Genomic DNA, 20,336 nt, shown 5'->3' on the forward strand with positions numbered 1-20,336 from the left:
CGAAGCAAACCCAGTTCGTGTTCTGATTATTTTTTTTAAGTGGAAGGAAAGAAAAGCAGAAGCACATTTCTAAGCTCGGTTAACTCTTGGGGTGAGCCTCACACAAGCAAGGTAATGGCTCTGAGTGCTGTGCAAAGTCTGAATTTAATGGGTAGTCAGAGTGAGGGAAATGAGGGCAGCCGGTGAGGTCAGGGAGGGAGCGATACCTTGCCTGCCCCTGCACTTATTGAGGGGAGAGCTCATCTTCCTGTGGGAAGTAGCCGCAGGTGTGCAGGAGGCTGCTCGGCTCTCTGCAGCAACAGGTGCCCAGAATAGGTGCCTGTTACTCCCCAGGCAGGGATTGTGCGTAGCTGGAGGATGTAAAGAATTGGTATGGTGTGCCCTCCTGAGCACTTCACTTCGAGCACTTATTCATATGTGTGCGCTTTGGAAAATAAAGAATAAATAAACAAAATACACAGTGCTCATAAAAATCTAAAATATTAGTCACTTCTGGGAGCACAGATGATTTCTGCAAAGTAAGCTGCCTGGTATACTGCTAAGGAAAATATTTTCTTGTCCATTTGTAACTGCTGTCATTGACAATAAAATTGCTTGAAATATAAAATAATGGTAGTGTGTTGCCTACCATGACAGAAACTGTACGAGGTTTTGACCTTTAGTATGCTTTAATGGGTGCTCTACAGAGGAGCTGATACTTCCATTTATTAACTTGTAATTGTCCAAAATAAATCTTTCTTTTTTCCCTCCCAGTAGATTGAAGCCTAGTATATGTTAATTGCGCTGGCTCTTCTCCTGGCCTGACACCTTGACAGCTCTTGTCAGCTTTTAAAAGTTATTCCCTTATGAAAACTATACCTCTACTGGTTATTCTCCCATAATGGCCTTGCCACTCATCTATTCTGTGTTTTTCAATTCTGACATCGAAGTCTACGCTTTGTGTTGCCCCCTGACAGGAGAGTGTTCTCTAATAACTAGTGGTAGGTCCGTGCTCCCCATTTTGGAGACAACGCAAAAAAATTAAATCCAGCATTTGTTTTGTAAGTGTACGCCTGGGGCTCTTGCTTTACTAAGGCTCAGGTATTTGCTCTTCATTAAAGAAATTAGGTTGTACAGTAAACTGATTTATTAGCTATACCACCCAGTGCTCTAATCTCATCAAATCTCACACTGTGCAGGACTAGAGTATCTCATAATTTCTAAAAAAAGACCGCTAATTAACATTTATGTGCTACAGGACATGATGGTACTTCAACGGGTGGCACTTTTTCCTTTGAGTCAGTATCGGAGCAATGTAATTGTGTTGCCGGAGTTGCTGCTTTCGAGATATAAAACCGAGACCTTGACCACCATGATAATTGAAGTTCCCAGACTGCTTTCTTAGGAGTGAGGGTGGTAACTCCAGTCGTGCACTGGCCAAAATCCAGGCAGGTAATTAGATTCTGTTACTTTAACCTCCCCCACCCCTGCAGCTTCAGCTGATGATAGTGGCTTCTCTTCCCATCCTCGCTGTTCAGTGGAATCGTTATGCACCATCAGAGAGCTACCACTGTCTAAGTCAAGAGCAGCTGTGTTTCCTTGATGAACAATGTGGTACAGGTGTACTCCTCAAGCCCAGCACCTGGAGAAGAATAAAAAGCAATTGTTATGCTGTAGAATTCATTGCTATCAGAAAAGATAGTTTTTGGGTAAGGAAAAATACTCGCCGTATTTGAGTACTTGAGTCACCAGAAATCACTGGTTTCTGCATTTGGGTTACATGTCAGCAGATGAATGGTGCAATTACCCTGGCTCTAATCAGCTCACATTGAAGAGAGCGCAAGTTAAAGGCAATGCTTTTGCTTCTACTTGCTCAAAATGCAGTAGCAGAATATTATTTGGGAGAGTTTGATGTGTTTTGGTGTGGTTGTTTTTTTTCTTTCTGGTGACTACTCTGATGTGCTGTAGAATCTTAAGTTTTTCCCCCTCTGACCTGGAAGATGGTGACGTTACAATAATGTGGGGAACACACCGTAACTGGGAGAGGCCAATAAACTTTCTCTGCAGGTCGTTGACTCTGAAGTATAATAGCTTCTCTTAAGATGGTGTAATTAACAGTTTCACTGCGTTCAGGATCTTCAAGAGTGAAAGGCGAAACTATCAAAATCAGTAGTAATTAGAGTTTCATTTTCACGTTCTAGTTGAGCTGAGCCTGGAAAACCAAGCTGCCAACTCTGTCTCCCCAAAGAGCAGGGACTAGAAAGACTAGTTCTTAGAAAAATACGATTGTCGCCCCAGGTTTTCTTATTACTTTTAGGATTAAGAATGAGAAAATGGAAGACATTTCCATCATAAACCCAATTCAGAGGGCCATTATGAAATACCAAAATAGTTGAGGAGCTGTACAAGAGGAAGGATCAACTAATTTAAATGTGAATGGACATTAAAAGTAACATGACATAGTCTTTCCTAAATTTTACATCCCATTGGCCATTTATTTGCTGCTGGTAGATAGAGTTAAGGTCTTCTGTAATGTGTCAATGGCAGGAGAATTCCTCCAGAGTGGAAGTGGGAGAGGCAATGCTTTCCCTGGCACTAAGCGGAAATCTGGACACAGACTGCAGATGTGCTGCATACAGGACGCCAGCTGGTGTCTTGAGGGTCAGTAGAAATTTCAAACAGAATGATTTATTGTTAGTGATACTGCCCCAGGCAGAAGTGAGTCTTCGCAGCATCAAAGTGACGTTCACTCTTTGTAGGCACACGAGATTTGTTGCACAACATCTGTTAAAAGAAGAAAGCAAGTCAAAGCTGTGCTAATGTATTTGCTTGTAAGGTAATGAAACTGCTTCCTATAATCATATCAGAACTCTTTATTGCCTTTTGGAAAACACTAGATCTGCATTCAGTAGTGAGAAGTACTGGGGACTTTCATTGCTTAAATGAGCATGCATATGGTGAATAGACCCACCATGTGCTTGTGTTAGGTGCAGCTGTGTATATGCAGTGTCTCAGGGAAGGCTTGGAATTTCTGGTGGGAAGCCAAGTATCCAGATTTAGGTTTTCAGTGATTTTGTTCTTATGCTTGTATTCGGTTTGCATGGCAAGGTTTTGGTAGTAGGGGGCTACAGGGCTAGCTTCTGTGAGAAGCTGCTAGAAGCTTCCCCTATGTCCGACAGCCAATGCCAGCCGGCTCCAAGATGAACCCACTGCTGGCCAAGGCCGAGCCCATCAGCGACAGTGGTAGCACCTCTGGGATAACAGATATAAGAAGGGGGGGGGAAAGTTGCTGGGTCACAGAAAGAGCAGCCGGAGAGAGGAGTGAGAACATGTAAGAGAAACAACCCTGCAGACACCAAGGTCAGTGAAGAAGGAGGGGGATGAGGTGCTCCAGGTGCCGGAGCAGAGATTCCCCTGCAGCGGCCCACGGTGAAGACCGTGGTGAGGCAGGCTGTCCCCCTGCAGCCCAGGGAGGTCCACAGTGAGCAGATATCCACCTGCAGCCCCTGGAGGACTCCACGCTGGAGTAGGCGGATGCCCAAAGGAGGCTGTGACCCCACAGGGGACCCACATTGGAGCAGTCTGTGCCTGAAGGACTGCATCCTGTGGAAGGGATCCATGCTGGAGCAGTTCATGTAGGACTGTCTCCCGTGGGAGGGACCCCACACTGAAGCAGGGGAAGAGTGTGATGAGTCCTCCCCCTTAGGAGGATGAAGTGGCAGAGACGACACGTGATGAACTGACCGTAAACCCCATTCCCCATCCCTCTGCGCCCCTGGGGGGGTTGGTAGAGAATCCGAGAGTGAAGTTGTGCCCGGGAAGGAAGGGAGGGGTGGAGGGAAGGTGTTTTGAGATTTGGTTTTATTTCTCATTACCCTACTCTGGTTTGATTGGTAATAAGTTAATTTTACCCAAGTCAAGTCTGTTTTGCCCGTGACGGTAATTGGTAAGTGATCTCTCCCTGTCTTTATCTTGACCCACGAGCCTTTTGTTATATTTTTCTCTCCCCTGTCCAGTTGAGGAGGGGGAGTGATAGAACGGCTTTGGTGGGCACCTGGCATCCAGCCAGGGTCAACCCACCACAACACTTCACCATCTATTACCCACTGAACGAAAGCTTGAAGTTTTAACACTGCAAAATATTGATATTTTAATACAAGAGGTACTTAAAATTATGCAAAATGATCTAAGCAGTCCTTATATTTTGTTTTTAGTATCCATTTTTCAATGCAATCATTAGTATACATTTTGGAAGGCTATCAGTATAAAAGATGGTTTTCTTTCAGAAATATGGCCGTTTGCAATTTTTCACCCAGAAGCTGATTACCCTTCTTAAATTTTAGAGGGAAAAAAAGTGCTAAAACCCTAGCATAAGATGTTAGTTCAAGGCATAGCTACATTCAGTTTATCTCTATCCTGTAAAGTGCTTTATACATTAATAAGATCTGATGAGAAAAAAAAGCACTATGTAACTTAAAACCAACTTATTAAAACTAAGTAGCTATTACTTTAGTTCCATCTTTAGTGATCTTTTAACAAGTTATTTCTTTTAATACAAATTGCTCTAATTTGGGCAGTGGGATCAAGAGCGAGCTTTAGTTGTCTGCTAGCAGCTTACCCAGGAACCCGATTCCTCAAAATCTGGGAAAGTCCTACCAAGTCCAGGTGCAGGTTTTGGTGCACAAACCGAGCTCTGGTGCTGCTGTTGCAGGACAGTGAAATGGCAAATGGTCCTGAAATGTCAGATGTTTGTCTGCTGCTCCATCTGAAGAAGCGTTCTGAGTGATGAAACCCATGAACCATTCTCCTGCCTTATGTTAGCACTGATCTATGACTTTGCTGATCTATAGCTAATCCTCACTTGTAAGTGTCTCTGCTCCTGTAACAAGACAAAACAACATAAAATGGGTCAGGAGGATTGCAGCTCCTTCTAAATATTCTCAAATCAGAAATCAGATCAAGTATCAGTACTGTGCAATATTTTTCATGGCAGCTGCTTCACATGAACTCATTTTTATAGAGTTTGAAGGACAAGCTATTTTGTTTCACAACTGGGGCCATACAATAAATCTGAGTCAGAGCCAGAAATGGTGTATGGGTCTTCTGATTGTCTTTATTTGAAGCCTATTTGGCCATGCTTTCCTTTAAATGCAAATGTGCTCGCCATCCAGTGTACCATGCATTCATGTGCTGATGTAGCCTACTTTTGTGGCACGCTGGTAAGGACTCTAGTTCTTTCACCGTACGTAATGCATAATAGCAATAAAGCTATTCTCTGCTGAATTGCATGTTTTTACTGGAACTAGAAGACATTTTAATGTGTGTATATTTGTGTTAGAGGTAAAATCGTAAGCTTTTTTTCAGAAACTTTCTAAGCTTTGGACCTTGAGAAGTTTTCTAAGCCTTTCTGAGTCTTTCTGTGTCTGTGTAGCTGCATCCTACACAAGCAGGCAAGAAACAGTTTTTGGGGATGACAATTTGATGAATGAATTCAAGACTTGCACAAAAGATGAGTTGCTTTGATGCCATTAAGAGAGAGAATTCCAACACTATATCCAAGATCTGCAGAAGGAAAGAAGTGTCACTTGTGTACAGTTGTGTTCTTCTAACCCTCCCTAAGCATCTTCTGTGGCAATTTTGAAAAAAGAAAAAAAAAAAGGAGAGGATGTGGCAGGGGAGAGATGAGTGTCTTACAGATTTTATTTTTTTCCTATCCCAGCCCAGAGGGCACTACACCATACTGCTAAGTAACCTTGGAGCAATAACGTGGGAACTGTAAAGCAGAAGTAACATTTTAAGACCAGCCTACTTTAAGGGATGTTGTGAAGACTGAGAGCAGGTACCTGAAATATCTAGGTTTCCATGGGAGATAATTTGTAGAGAAAGCCAAATTTTTGGTAGGACAAAAGGAAATGTCATGATTTGCTTCTGTATTTTTTATAGCTATCTGTGGGAAAAGAAGTATATGAAGAAATTTGAACCCAAATTTGTGGAAAGATTTTCCTCTGTTTTTCATTAAAAATGCCCGTAAGGTTTTCTAGCAAGAAAGAGCTTTGTGTAGTTGACAAAATGAAAACAGCAACAACTTTGGTGAATCAGAAAAATACGGTGATCACCCAGAGAGTTCTGCCAAAGCAAAGACCAACAAAGATACCTGTTTCAACTGAATAGTGTAAGTCTTGTGCAAAAGTAGAGAATCTAGTCTGTAAATACTTAATTGAGGAGTGCTGTAGCAATGCTTGTGTAGTGCTTGAGGAGGGTAATAGGTTTGTTGGCAGGGCTGGGAGTTCTCAGAATAGGATTATTTTTTTTCTGGTCTTTGTAAGAAGAGTGGGCAAGGGTTTTATAGCTCTCACCAGTAGTTCTTAGTTGCAGAGTACTTTTATTTGTTTCTTTGAGTTTGCTGTAGGGAAAGAGAGGCACTTTTTTTTAAATTCCCTAAACATACAGTTATGTTGACCTTGAGATGATAAAGCTTCTGTTCTTACTTTGTTTTCTGTGGCAATGTTTTATCCAGCAATACCTTCACATTGAGTATAGACACTTTAAATCTATCTTTTGCTAAGATATACAGAAGGTCCACCTACTTAATTGCCCCTGTTATTTGTGTGTCAGATAGATAGCTTTTTATGGGCTTCTTTTTCTTCTTTTCATCAAAGCTTGAGCATATAGCAGTTCAGATTTCAGAGGTCAGCGCTGTAGGCAGTGCTCTGTGCTGTCTTCCTCGTGCGATGCTCACTTGTATCATGAGAGTGGATGTATTTCTATCCCGGCTGTTGTTATTGGAAAGAAAAGGTAAAAAAGGATATTGTCTATTTTTCTTAGGAACTGCTTTCTGCCTTTAAGAATGTGGACTGAGATTTGGGTACATTTCCATTCGGAAATGAGCTTTACATTATTAGTTAATTATTGTTTTTATTAATTTCCTAGTGATTCTTAATCAAGGGCAAATTATCTCCTGATAGGTTCATACCTGATTGAGGCAGGGGAATATTGCCATGAATTGCTTCTGGGTTACATTAAAACAGAAAGCTGGACCTGCTGTACTGATAATCAGCTCTGTCGCGTGTTCAGCCAGTTCTTGAGGCAGGGGTACCCGACCAAACACCTTTTGCAGTCATGTGGGTGAAAGAAACACATCTGATGTGCAAAGCCAAGAATTTGTTGTTAGTTTAGCTGAAGTCCTAACAGCCTACTGCAAGAATTATTATTGGGCCAATTACAATGATACTGGTGCTTATAGTCCAAATTATCCAATTATAAGGGCTCATTTCTGATAATGATACAGATATATGTAAGCTTTCTAGTGTCTGATCCTTTTTTGGTGTTATGGTCCTCCCAAGAAGAAAAGGGAGGTGTCATTACAAGCTGTCAGCACTTCACGTGGGGGAGTGTGATGTTGTTATTGGTGGTTTCTTTCTCCTTTTTGCCAGGAAGAGAGTGAAGTTTGCTGGTTTCTTTCTCCTCAATCTGAGTTCCTTTGGGGGTCATTTTAATGTATTTACTAATATGAATATGTGTTCCAGTGGTTCCCAATTGCATGTTGTAGTGAAATTTGCTATATGTAGTGTGTTTTATGTATGTTGGATGCTTCTTCATTTTCTTTTTATCCCTAAGCCCACTTTTATGCATATTTTAAAGTTGCATTCCTTTAGCAAGCAGTAATTGAACACTGGTGAGTTGTTTATAGCCCTGGGACCCTGGTGTCATCCCGTTCCTTCCACTTCCAAGGCCTCTGCTATGACCTTGTGCTTGTCCTTTTGGGGGTCTGTGTTACAGTCCTGGTTTCCCTCAGCAGCTTCCCAGCTGTGGTTTACTGATAACTTAATACTTTATTAACACAGAGTGGTGACACATACATCCTTGCTCTACAATTGCTAATATTTCAGTCTGCAAAAGCAATGATGCAGTAGAAGACACACATAAATAGAGACATGTGCTGTCATAACCGCTTGCTACCAACATCTACTACTCACAGTAATGTCAGTGCTGTGTTATCAAAGTTACTTTACAACATACTTCATTTGCATAGTTGAAACTGAAAGCGTAAGTCAAATTCCAGTGTTAATTCATTTTGCCTTGCAAGATGCAGTCTTCACATTTAATGATTTTTTTTTATCTTGTGTCTTTCGCAGAGGGGTCTGTGTGAATAGTATTAAAGGTTGGCTTAAGGATAACTAAGATTTTGTCTGTGCCAGTTAGCTGCGGCTGTGAGATATGTGTCAAAATTTGCAAAGGCCTGTTCTTCTCTCAGTTTTCATTGGTCAAATTTTATTTATTCTTTGAAGAAGCTTCTTATGGTCCTGGGATAATCTGTGGCAAGGACCAGATCCTTCAGATGAGAAGCATTTTGTGAACAGAAGCTTTGAATAGCTCAGTGATCCAATATAAAACTGATATGAGAAAGTGATTGTGATTTAGCTCTGACATAAGGAATTTATAAAATAAAGAGCTCAATTTGAGGGAATTCATCTCCTTCAGCCCATCAGACTTATTAGAGTATCCTTGAAGGATTATGGAAAATACCCTTTAGAGAACCTGACTGTAAATATTAATTCCTTGTTTTCAGTCATTTTACACATTGTAGAGACTGGAAAGTGTTAAGATTTGGTAGGTTGATGTCAGTCTCTGTGGCAGTCTTTCCTAAAATTTCAGTGACCAAAGAGGCTGAAAACATAGATTAAAAATGCTTGCAATTTTTATTGTGCTTGTAGAAAGGGTATTGTGTACTTCTTCAAGTAAAGAAGGAGGAATAATCAGAATAACAGTGTGATCCTACAGAGAACGTCAGTGCTGGAGATCCAGTAAACCATTTTGACCAAGGTGAAAAGCTGATGAGTCACCATAGATGCCAGTAGGTGTTGGAGGCCACTGGAGTAAAGAGTTGTTGTATGAAGTCTCAAAGATCTCAGAGCCAGAAAACAGCAAAACAGTCTCCAAAATGAACAAAAGACAGCTTTAACAGCTGAGCCGTCCAATGCTTGTGTGTTGATGGAACCATCCATTTTGTGGCCTTTCATCTCCCACTAGAAACTCATTTTAAAGGGAAATCCAAAATTCCCCCTCCAAAGAGGTGTAGAGGTGGTCTTTCTCTGAAGGGTGTTCTTGGTGAGGAAGTCTTGCTCCGGTGAAATAATTTATGGAAGATGAATGCTGCTCAAATCGGGATTTTTCCAATAGCTTAAAGCTTTCTGGATAGAGTTTAGATGGGATCTTGTAGAGCCCTCATTATTTATGCATGGGAAACTGTAACCGGCCAGAGAATAAAGCGGTCATCAACATTTAGCACTCAGTGACTGAAAATATCAGGAGGCAGTGCCTCACTGAATGAATATTTTGGTTGCAGCAGAACTGGCAAACCTGAAAATATTTTATGTGCCATGCTCAGGAAGAATATTCTGGGTGCTTAAACTTCACTGCTGGAGAGAAAGGAAAGTAGTGGATAATGCTGTGGGACCAGGGAATGGCACATGATGTCTGAAATGATCCGTGCTGTGTTGTCCCTCTGGAGCAGCAAAGAAGAGCTGTGGCCTCTGAGGGCAGCCCCATGCTTACGGCCATCTGTGTCTTCCCAGAAGCATGGAGTCAAGCCCTTTTCTTTACAGCATTGCCCTTTTCTCTAATGGTGCTAGGAAAAACCATTTCTTGACAGGATTTAAAATGTCACATGGTTTTTTTGGAATTGGAATCCTAGGTGGTGCAAGAGTAGGTATAAAGGTAAAGTGATCCTTAAAGAAGCAGCATGTACTGATCTTTCCTAATCTTTGTGACTGAAGAAGCTTCCTTAAGTGTTGCTGAAAATTTCTATGCTGAATTTAAAACCTCTGCTCTCTCTGAGCTCAGCAGGAGTTTCTCCATTGACTTCAAGAGGAGCAGAATTAGGCCTAGAGTCATTAAAATAAATACCTTTAAATTAGAGACTAGCATATGTAACCACTTTTCCAGGTGCACAAGTGTGTGTCAGCTTTGTGTTCTTTTCATTATCTGATAAAATTTATTTGTTAGGTGAGACGCTAATTCTGTATTTCTATGCTGGTTTTTTTGGTCTTGGCCTTAATATTTATGGAGTATTTGGCTGATTTTTGCTGAAGCTAACAAAAAATACCCTCCAGCTTGCAATAAGTTCAGGCTGTTGTTATACATGTGGTTAGTAGCTATTGCTACTCAGTATGCAACACTCAGCAATTCTGCAGGTTTAAAACAAATGTTTTTGCACAGTGGCAATGCTATGGCCATTTAGTCAACTTCAGAAAACATAGTTATCTTAAAACAGAAGCAACAAAATTCTTAATTTATGCTCCAGAACCTGTTATTTGTCAATGTCCTGGGGCCTTGTTCAACTGTCAGCCACAATGCTATCTGAATCCTGCAGTGGGGTACACTGGAAAGGAGCAGAAGACATGCAGGCACCAGAATGATGTCGAATGAAACAAGAGGCTTACTATGCTGGGAAGGGCATTAATCATCACATAATGAAGTATGTGTTTGTTTCTGGTAGATAATTTCTGAAGGAAAAGAGTTAAAAAGAATAGAACGCAGAGAGGATTTGTTTTTTCCTTCTATTGCTCCAGCGGATACCTTTTGCAGTCAGCTAATCAAGAATAACTAGTAAGATCTTCATCAAAGATAACTAGCTTTTATGTATATTACAGGTGCAAGCGTGCAAAATATTTAACATTCTGATTTTCCTCATGATTTTGAAAACTCAATTGGTTTGGGGTTTCATTTTAAGCTCAAGTTTCATTTATTTTTTCCCCATGAACTTACATAGGAAAATCTAACTGAACTTGAGACACTTTACCAGAAAAATGCTTCATATAAAAGTATGAAGTAGTCTCAAAACCTAATTATATTTCATGATAAAATTATTTCAGGTTTTAAATTACAGAAGTAGAAAAGACCATTGTGTCTTTTCAGTTGTATAACATAATACATGTATTTAATATATATTTGTAGGATCTGAACATAAAAGCTGGTTCAACAGTTCTTTTTTGCAGACTACACAACGAACTGAAGTACCGTGTATTGTTAAGTGTGCTCATGAGCAAGTTATAGTTCTTTGTGAACATTTACATTGCATCAATTCATTTAAAGTTAATAAAAATCCCCCGAATCATAAAGAATTGAATCTTCTCATCACCAACCTGCCTTCAGGCCTATGATGGGCAGGTAAAACAATCCCAATCTTCCCTTCCTCTTAATTAATGCCTACTTTCTCCCCAGTCTGGGATGGTGCTCGTGACAGTGCTGGAAAAAGAGCACAGTTTCACTTCAAGAGAATCTGCCTATTCAGCACCATTGTGGGCTCCAAGGACTTGCTATTTTTAAATCCCGCATATATCTCCATCTGTGTGGTTTAGATTTCTTCTAATATTAAAAGACCACCAGGAAGGTGTGGCTGCAATTCGTGGTAGAAATAGGAGAAGAAAAGGATTATTCACAACCTGCATGTTCCTTGTCATCTGGAGGGCTTAATATCTGATCATATAAAATGTGGTCCTGTTGCAAATTTGTTGAGCGCTGGGTTTTTAAGAAAGGGTTTAAATTTTGCAGCTTAAAGTGAGATACCTACAGCTTTAGGCAGAGGCAGTTAGGAGCAGCTTTTAGCTTGCAACAAACTGGAAGTTATTCATAAGCCAGCAATAGATCAATGTGATTTATTAAAGGCTTTTTAAAAACAGAGTGAGTGGCCAATGTAGTCCATACACTGATAAAGTGAAGAGACAACTCACTGCGTAACACAGAAATCATAAAAAAGGTGGTCATTTGGAAGGAGTCACTGGCTTTGTGCTCGCCAACACAAGATCGTCAAGTTAAGAGAGGGCTTTTTTCAGCCACGTCTTGAATTTCTGCAGGGTTGGAGATGCCACAGCCCCTCTGGGTAATGTGTTCCAGTGCTCCAACACCCTAGCAGGGAAGCTTTCCCTGCCACTAGCAAGAAGTGACTCCATCTTCTGTGTAACTCCCCATCAAGCAGTTGTAGGCTGCTGTTAAAATTCCCCTGTTCCTCTTCTATTGCAGGAATACATTATAGCAATAACTCCATACTGGCAGCATGAAAAAAAAAAAAAAAAAGATTGTCTATTAATTTCTTCCTCAGCCTACTTGTTTGAGTGGTTGAATTACTAATTTCATTGAGAAATCTTGACATTTCTCCTTTCTGTGGAAATAACTTGTCTTGTTTAACTTCTCCTGGGGAAGGCCTGTAGCACTAACAGGGTAGATTCTTCTTGTATTACAGTATTTTTTTCTTGGAGCTTTAATTATTTCTATAATCTTTACAAAGGGAGACATTTAGTTATCTATTTATTTATTTATTTTAATATGAAAGCTATAATCGTGAAAGGTATGTAGAATTGCAGACCACAGTGCAAGTGAAGAGGTGCTGCCCTGTTGTGCTGTGTAAAGTGAAGGGGTCTCCAGTTGCAGAACAGTAGAATACCTAGGCCTGCACAAACCACCAAAGGCAGAAGGAAAATACATGTATTTTGCATCTTCATAAGGAATGTTTTCTGCTTTAAATGGCACGTTTTGTTCCCCATTTGAGTGTTTACAGGTGTTACAGGAGCTCTGATCTGTTCAGTTATTATTTATAATTGATTAAGCTCAATCCTCTTTGCGAAAGGATACTAGTCTGGTTTGGCGTGACAAGTGTTTATCTAATTAAGTACATTGTCACTCTGTTTGTCGTACCATAATTCACATGAAGAAGCAATAAACCACCTCAGTTAAGAGGGAGTATATCGACAGCAGTCAGGTGGTATTCAGAGAAAGCTTCTAGAATAATCACTGGGAGCTAAGAAATAGTTCTATTTAATTCCTGTATTAAGCAGTAATCAGATTTTTTAAAAAAAAAACAAACTGAATACAAGCAAAACCGCACCTTTATTAACAACTAAAAATATGTTTTATATCATGTACGGATTTATAGGCAAGAAATATTTAATTTGTTTTAAATAAATCCAAATGCCACTTTTGTGCCGCCTCCACAACACCGCTGAACTACCAACCCATGTTCCCCATATTTAGGTCATTAGCAAAGTTTTGAAAGGCAGGAGGGAGCTGCAATGGACTTCCAGCTCCTTTCAGGGCACAAATGGAGTTATAGACAGCAATGGAGCTGGGGAAGCTCATGCTGGTTTTAGGACACACATGTAGGACTGAATATCCCATATCTTCGTGGTCGCAGCCTAACACTGCTGTCACTGACTGGAAGGGTGGAGTAGGAGCAGATTTGTGCCTTGTTCTTCTGGTCTGGCAGGTTGTTCACCAAAACAGGCACTGATGCCAGTGGCTACAGCATTGTGGTCGCCTGGTCCTCCCTCTTCTGCAATGGGCAACTTAGCAGTTTAATTCTTCATCAGTTACTGCGTTTAGCTTCGCCTCCCTTCACAGTTTCAAAGTCCTTGAGCTAGTTAAGCAGCAGCTGCATTTTCTGGTGTGTGGTATAGACATGACAGGTATGTCAGTTCTCGTAATGTAAAGCTATAGGAACGAATTATGCACTGGACTCTTTCCCTGATCGTTCATCTGCTTTCTCAAAGGTTCCCACATTAGCTGTCACTCTGCTATATCAGATCTTTCAGAAGCAAGTAACTTGAAAAAGAGCTACAGCAGAAATTTCAAGGTGTAACATAAACACTTGGTATTTTAGTGCTCAATATATAAAGGGCTGTAGCAACCTGCTTACGATATTTGGGCTGCAGCTTTGAGTATTTCATAGTTAGGGAGCAAGAAAGGGAAGTTTATTTTGATGAGTTATTTTTAAAAGCTAGCAATCGCATAAATTCATGATTCATTGACTACTGGGAATATGGTCATTTTTCCTGATAAAATAAAAAGACAATAAAGCAGCAAAATTTGATGTCATGGCTGTTAAGTTCTGTAATTTTATATTTCCATTGATCAGAAAATGAATTTATGGTCTACGTATTTTCAGTATCATAAAAGTCCAAGTAATTTAATTGTTAATCTAAGGTCAAAAGCTTATTAGCATAATAATATCTGAACTGCACTGCCCTGAAATCCCCTGATAGGCATCTTTCAGACTCCTGCTCCTATAAAAACTGTTCCCGTTTTTTCTTGACCCTGTTAAAGTTGTTCCTAGACTAGGGAGATAAGCTTTGCACAGGTAGTTTATGAGAGCCTCTCAATAAGTAGTCCTTAGATGATGCTTTTGTGCTGGGGGGGGATGGCTGGTTTTTATGTGAGATATTAATGCTACAGAGAGAGCCTGTATCAACCCTGACGCTTGTTATGATTTCCCCTTTGGTTTCATAAACTTTGTTAAAAGTTTCACTGCTTTTCTTCAGAGTCAGTTCTGATAACATTAAATTATGTGTTTCAAGGTATAAAATTATTTGAGGCTGGGGTTTTTTTTGTGGTTTTGTTTCCCCCCCCCCCCCCCCCCCCATTTTATCACCTGGTGTCATAGTATTCAGGTACATTGTGTTTCACTATTCAGCCTTCACATGCTTTCACTTTCCTGGGCATATTTATTAAGTAATGTTTTCTCTGTGTTTTTAAGACCTGTTAGTTTGAAGTGCTATTGTTACAAGTGCTTAAATCTTGTGTTTAAAAAAACCCAACCCAACCACCACTTTGCAAAGTGGCAGAAGGCTTGTAATAGTGATGTAAGAAGAGTCCTGAATGTCATAATGTGTCTTTGCTTTCAAGAGGCTTTGATCCACGGAGGTCTTCAGGCACCTGGCTCTGGCAGCAGGATCTGGGCCTGTGATTCCTGTATTATAAAATGCAGGGGAGAATTAGGAAATTCAGCATGAGCTTTTTGAAAAGCAGCATGCTGAAATTAACTGTCTAATGTGGTAAATGGGGGAATGAAGACAAGAGTGAAGTAACCAGGAATGGGGTCCCATTGGAAGTCCACTTAGGATTTCTTTGATTTTTTTTTTTTATTTTATTTTTTTTTTTTTATTTTTTTTCCAATGGGTATCTTCCACGGCAAGCCTGGGGACACCTGAGCTGTATGCCTCTGAGTGAAATGCAGTCACACTGTGTTTGGACCTCATGTAGTCTTCTCATATATAGTTTCATCCATTCATAGGTACATAGGAGCTGGTAAAGTCTTCCTTTCCATCTGGACTTCCATACCTCAGCTGAGCATGATATAATGGGCGTTCAGTAAGATTCCCAGCTGAGTTTCTTAGAAATAGGTGGAATATTTCTGCTTCAGGCCTAGTGTTAGTTAGATTTGTTAAAATAACTCAGCTTCTGCCCAAGTGAAAGCAGCCCAGTTGCAGGATCCTGTTGCAAGGCTTGAGAATCAGGGTCAGGCTTCCCATTGCTCTGGGCTGGGGAGAGTCACGTGCAAACTGATGGTGGTCTGTGTGCTGCACGTTCAAAGTGGCGGTACAGTATATCAGGAGCTAACGATGAAGGCATTTAGTTCTCTTGGAGAAATGTCATTTAATTATTCATTGTGAACTGTTTGTTGAACTCTGCTTGCTAGGACGTACACGTTTTGGGCTGGTTCATAAGCAGAGCAAAATACAGGAGGGAATCATATTTAAATACTGTATGACTGCCTGCTAATTATTTGCTTACTGATCCATGGAAGCAAATTAACATAATGGGCATTAAACTAACTACTGAAGTTAGCATTGGTGAATAGCTCTGCCACATGAAAAGACATAAAAATGTTAAGAAAAAGATGCTTTTTAGGAATAAGGCACGCTCGTGTTTTTATTGTTGCCATTTACTTTGAACAAGTTTTGGGGGGCCTTGTGATACTCGGAACACATGGACTAGTGGCACTTTATGTATAATTGGGTAATATCTTGTTTTCATTTGCATAATACAAGGAAACCCAGCAAAATACCAATATAGGGCTGTGTAAATGCAGTGCTAGCAGTCACTAGCATGACTAAGTGCAGTAAGGGAATGCAGGTGATGATAGTTTATCAGATGGCTAAAGACAGACAAATGGAAAATAACTATAGTATCCAACAATGGCAACACATTTTCCCACTTAGATGACTTTTTATGTATAAGAAATATTATTTTTGGAAACTGCCTAACCAGGTCTCAAACCAGCTTGCACCAGGTGCATGTTTTGTGGTTTACAACTGAGAAAAGTTCCACTCATACATACGTATTTGCTGAATAAAGTCCTCAGGAGTTACCTAGGGTATGATCCTTAGGGGTCGTTAAAGCTTTCCATGAAAAAGACGAAGATACCAGTTGTAAGGAGGAAAAAAAATAAAATCACATTGTATAACTAGTTCATATTATGTCAAGAACAGTTTTCCATACAGGAAAGGGGTGGTGTATTTGACAGGAGGTCTGAAGGATGGGGAGCTCTGGAACTAGTAGTTCACCAGAAGTGAAGAGCAGACAGTCTGACACAAAGGCTGTGCCCACAAAACTTCTGCCAGAGGGCACTGTCTTACACATTGACACCTACTTGTAGCAATCAGGGAGAACAATTTAATTACTTAAAATTTGTGAACGGTTCTTCTGTATGAGAACTGGTATGTGCTATACAGATAATGACTGACTTGACTAACTGAGAGGCTTCTACTGGATCTGTAGAATGATGTTTGCTTGGCAACGATAAGCATGAAATGCATCTTCTGTGCTTCCAAGATCAGGTAAAACTTCCTTTAACAGCATTGTCCCTATTCACTGTGAGCAGGACCCTACTCGTGCCCTGAAATATGGAGTTGTGTTAACTCTGGCACTTGTGATGGTGTGGAGTCCTGCTAACTTTGAGCAGTAAGCGAAAAGGGATCAAAATCTGGTCAGAATCAAATCACTAATTATAATCATCCCAGTAATTACAGCAAAGTGCTGCTGCTGGAGGGCGATTATGGATTTGTATACACCTCAGCTTCTCCTTTTTAACCTTGTGAAAAAGCACCCTTTTTCTCTTTTTTCTTGCTTTGTTGCATACTTCTTAGCTTATACATTGGAGGCAAAAAAGGATGAAGTATTATTGAGCTCTACAAAATGGAATGAAATCCTGTCTTTAAATGCCAAGGGCTGGAGGTGGGGAGGTGAAGGAGCAAACTTCATCACTTCTCTGGTATTCTGAGTACTCAGAAGTCACCTATGAAATGAAATACTTTGGGTTTTATGGGCTGGTGGGAAACAAGGTCAGTATCATACTATCCTTAGGAAAACAGGAACGCATAGAAGTAAGAAATGTTCTACAAAGATGCTTCGCATTTCAAGCCTTTTTTCTTGGAAAAAAGTTGCTGTACATCCAGTTTTGACTGAATTTATGACCTTATACTGTGTTAGCACAATAAAACAAATTTTGATAACTCTATCTATGAAATATAAATGACAGAAGAAGTGATCACCTTTCAGATTATTTCTCTGTATCTATCGAGGCTGTCTTCAAAGGGATATCCAGTTATTGGAAAAATAATGCAAAAATTGAAAGTAGAGAGTAGCGCTTATTTTTTTGCAAGCATTTGTTTGCTTTCTCAGCATGTTTCTACATATATGTTTCTTGGCATTAAATGGACTGCCAAGGTAGCATTAGCATCACCCAAAATGGTAAAAACAAATTCAGTGCATAAATGAATGATGTTATATGAGGGATATTTTTCTGTGAATAGGAAAAAAAAAAAATCACACAAGGGGCAAAATGAAAAATTGGGAAGGAGCAGGAGAACAGTGCTTACAGAGTTCTGCAAACTCCATTACATGTGTATCCAACATGTGCCTACCAGTGGTAAGCAAAGCTCTCAATACCCCTCAAACAGTTTGGAGTTAGAATTAATGCTTTTAGAAAACGACGTGACCCCTGTTCATGGCCAGCCATTTGCCCTCAAACTAATGCCACAAAAACAGTGGCAAATTACTGGGTTCTTCCCAGAATCATGAGGTCATGATCTCATAAGATGATGTCATCTAGACTGTGAGCCATATTGGGGACACGCTGAGCAACTGAGTGAAACACTGATGGGGTTTGGGACTTCAAGGAATACTTTTTTGCTGACATGAAGGATTAGGAAAGTCTCTGCATATTGTCCTTCTGTGATATAAAGAAAACAAAATCCCCTTTTTATGTGGAGAGTCAGAGCTGTGCATTTTAATTTCCTCCCAAAGAAACAGGCTGGAGGTGAAATCAAACGAGATACTGAATCGAAACTCAGTGTCTGCTTAACTGCTGCATTAGACACCAGCAAAAGCAGGAAACAAGCTCCTTCAGAGGGAAGATCTTCCCATTTCAAAACACAAGACTTCTGGCCATGACAACCCTTGGGGATGGCTGCTAGGGCAGGACCCTTTAACACCTTTGGTAATGACCTGGATGATAGGACAGCCTGCTCTCAGGAGCTTTGCGGGTGATACCACACTGATAATGTGGCAGGGCAGGTCCAGAGGGACCTTGATAGGTTGGACAAAAGGGTTGACAGGGACCTTCTGCAGTTCAGTGGTGACAAGTGCTACACCCAGCATCTCAGGCAGAAAAACCTGAGATTTAATACCAGCTGGGGGAACAACAGGCTACAGAGCGGCTTTGCGGAAAAATACCTGGGGTGGTCTCATTATTTTTTATTACTATCTCAAAGAGCAATCAGGCTGTGGGGAAGGTTTTTGGGAAGAGAGTCATGAGCAAAATTCTGGATTAATATTGCTTCATCCTACTGAGGCTGGTCTACATGAATCACAAAAGCTACAGTAAAATTTTCTAGGTTATCTCTAACCTAGCTAACTTGTCTCTAGCATCTCTGTGTATTTTGGTTATTCACTTGAAATACATAAATTTATTGAATGGGTCACTTTGGTTAGCTTCAAAAAATTCATGCCATGAGTGCTTACCAGAAAGTAACGGTCATTATAAACGTTTATCATCCCTGTTTTTCGTGTGTGTCTTATATGACTCTTTCTTGCAGAGGCTGAAGGAACTGAAACAGAGGGAGTTTGCTCGAAACGTAGCTTCTAAGTCACGAAAAGATGAAAGGAAACAGGAAAAAGCCCTTCAACGTTTGCACAAGCTAGCTGAGCTAAGGAAAGAGACAGTGTGGTAAGTGCATAGCTGCTGAAACATTTAAAAAAAAACTTTTAAAATAAGCCCATCGCTGTTTGCTGGTGCTGTGGGGTGTGGGGCTGTTGGAGTCCCTTGTCTGGAGCTCCCTGCCCCATTTTTATGGCATTTTGGAAGCAGTATGTGTACAGTACTTTGGTTCACACTATGTGCAGAAATTAATGTTTAACGTTGCTTTTTCAGTGGAGATAAAATGACATCTATTTTTAGTTTAAAAAAAGATGTGGTTTATATATTTCATAAAACCAGGCACGTTGGTTGAAAGCTGAGTGAACTAGGTCATGCATTTGCAGGCTGACACTACTTCATTGATGAGGTGAGGAATACAGTCTGTCTTTCTAGGTTGTAACATATCTCTGTGATTTATTTTTCAAACTGCTTGCCTGGGAAAGCATCCAGAAACACAGTTTTAAATTTCAATAACTGGGGGTTTTTATATTAAAAGGTAAGTGCTGCTTTTCCCCAGCTCAACAGAGTGTTTACCTCCCTCTGCAAAAGTGACTCCTTGCTAGTGATACATTTTAGTATTGCATCTAAGCATACTGTTGAAATTAATATTGAGCTTGCTGGTTGTGACTGTACTCTCACTTAAATATGACACAGTTATGACACTGACAAGCCACTGAAAATATATGTATCAGCTTTTCACAGTGGAATCTCAGGGGAAAAAAAGCAAAAAAGTAGATGCTCAAATACAAATGTTTTATCCAGCCTTTGTCTCACCAGATGAACTAACAGGGAAGTCCAACCAAATTGTAGCTCTTGTTCAGTAGTAGTCTCTTTCTCCATAGCTTGGATGGTGGGCAGCATGCTGAAACAAAGTCTGTCCAAGCAGTTGGATGGGACATGAATGTTGTGAGGTCTGTTTGACATGAGCAACATGACACCCAATTTTAATTATTTTATCCTTTTATGATAACTCATGTAGAGACTCTTTTCTCCATCAGTGTTCTAACTGTCCAAATTTAATACTTGAGGATATTAGATAATACTCCCCCTAAGCATACTCCAAAATCTGAATTTAGCATATTTCAGGAGAAAGGGGAACTTATTGTTTCCCTTTTTCCATGCTGGTGAAGCACAGATTTTTGCAGGATTTTGTTGTTTCTGTTTGGTTTGGCTTTTTAAACATCCTTCTTCTAATTCCGGAAGAAGAATTTATCTCTGAGCTTTATTTCTGTATTTAAGAATTGCTGTTTACTACCACTTTGCCTCCTTAGGGATGTGATACAGCCAGACACACAAGATTTTTTAAAATGTTATTTTCTAGTTTGGTTTTGTTGAAGTCACCGTTTTATTCTGTAAAGAAAGGATTTGTGTGTGGTGTTTAATATAT

At 40.2% G+C, this 20,336-nt stretch overlaps 2 protein-coding genes across 4 annotated transcripts in view; both read left to right on the forward strand.

The window, feature by feature from the left end:
- DUSP19 (dual specificity phosphatase 19) overlaps positions 1-8,558 on the forward strand; it is a 538,714-nt gene extending 530,156 nt beyond the window's left edge. Inside the window, exon 5 of the transcript XR_007507666.1 lies at positions 8,549-8,558. The gene's annotated coding sequence lies outside the window, so the exon portion shown is untranslated. The remainder of the gene's footprint in view (positions 1-8,548) is intronic.
- The window catches only part of ZNF804A (zinc finger protein 804A), a 159,796-nt gene that overhangs the window by 133,638 nt on the left and 5,822 nt on the right, over positions 1-20,336 (forward strand). For 2 of the 3 annotated variants that reach the window (XR_007507662.1, XM_049813994.1), the window contains exon 3: positions 18,849-18,979. Coding sequence is in view for 1 of the 3 variants with exons in the window: in XM_049813994.1 (XP_049669951.1) it covers positions 18,849-18,979 (131 nt within the window). In the remaining 2 variants the exon portion in view is untranslated. Of the gene's footprint in view, positions 1-18,848; positions 18,980-19,392; positions 19,446-20,336 lie in introns of those variants that run through there. The other variant, XM_049814006.1, reaches the window with a different exon arrangement.

The sequence above is a fragment of the Accipiter gentilis genome, chromosome 1 (assembly GCF_929443795.1).
Source record: "Accipiter gentilis chromosome 1, bAccGen1.1, whole genome shotgun sequence".
Lineage (NCBI taxonomy): Eukaryota > Metazoa > Chordata > Aves > Accipitriformes > Accipitridae > Astur > Astur gentilis.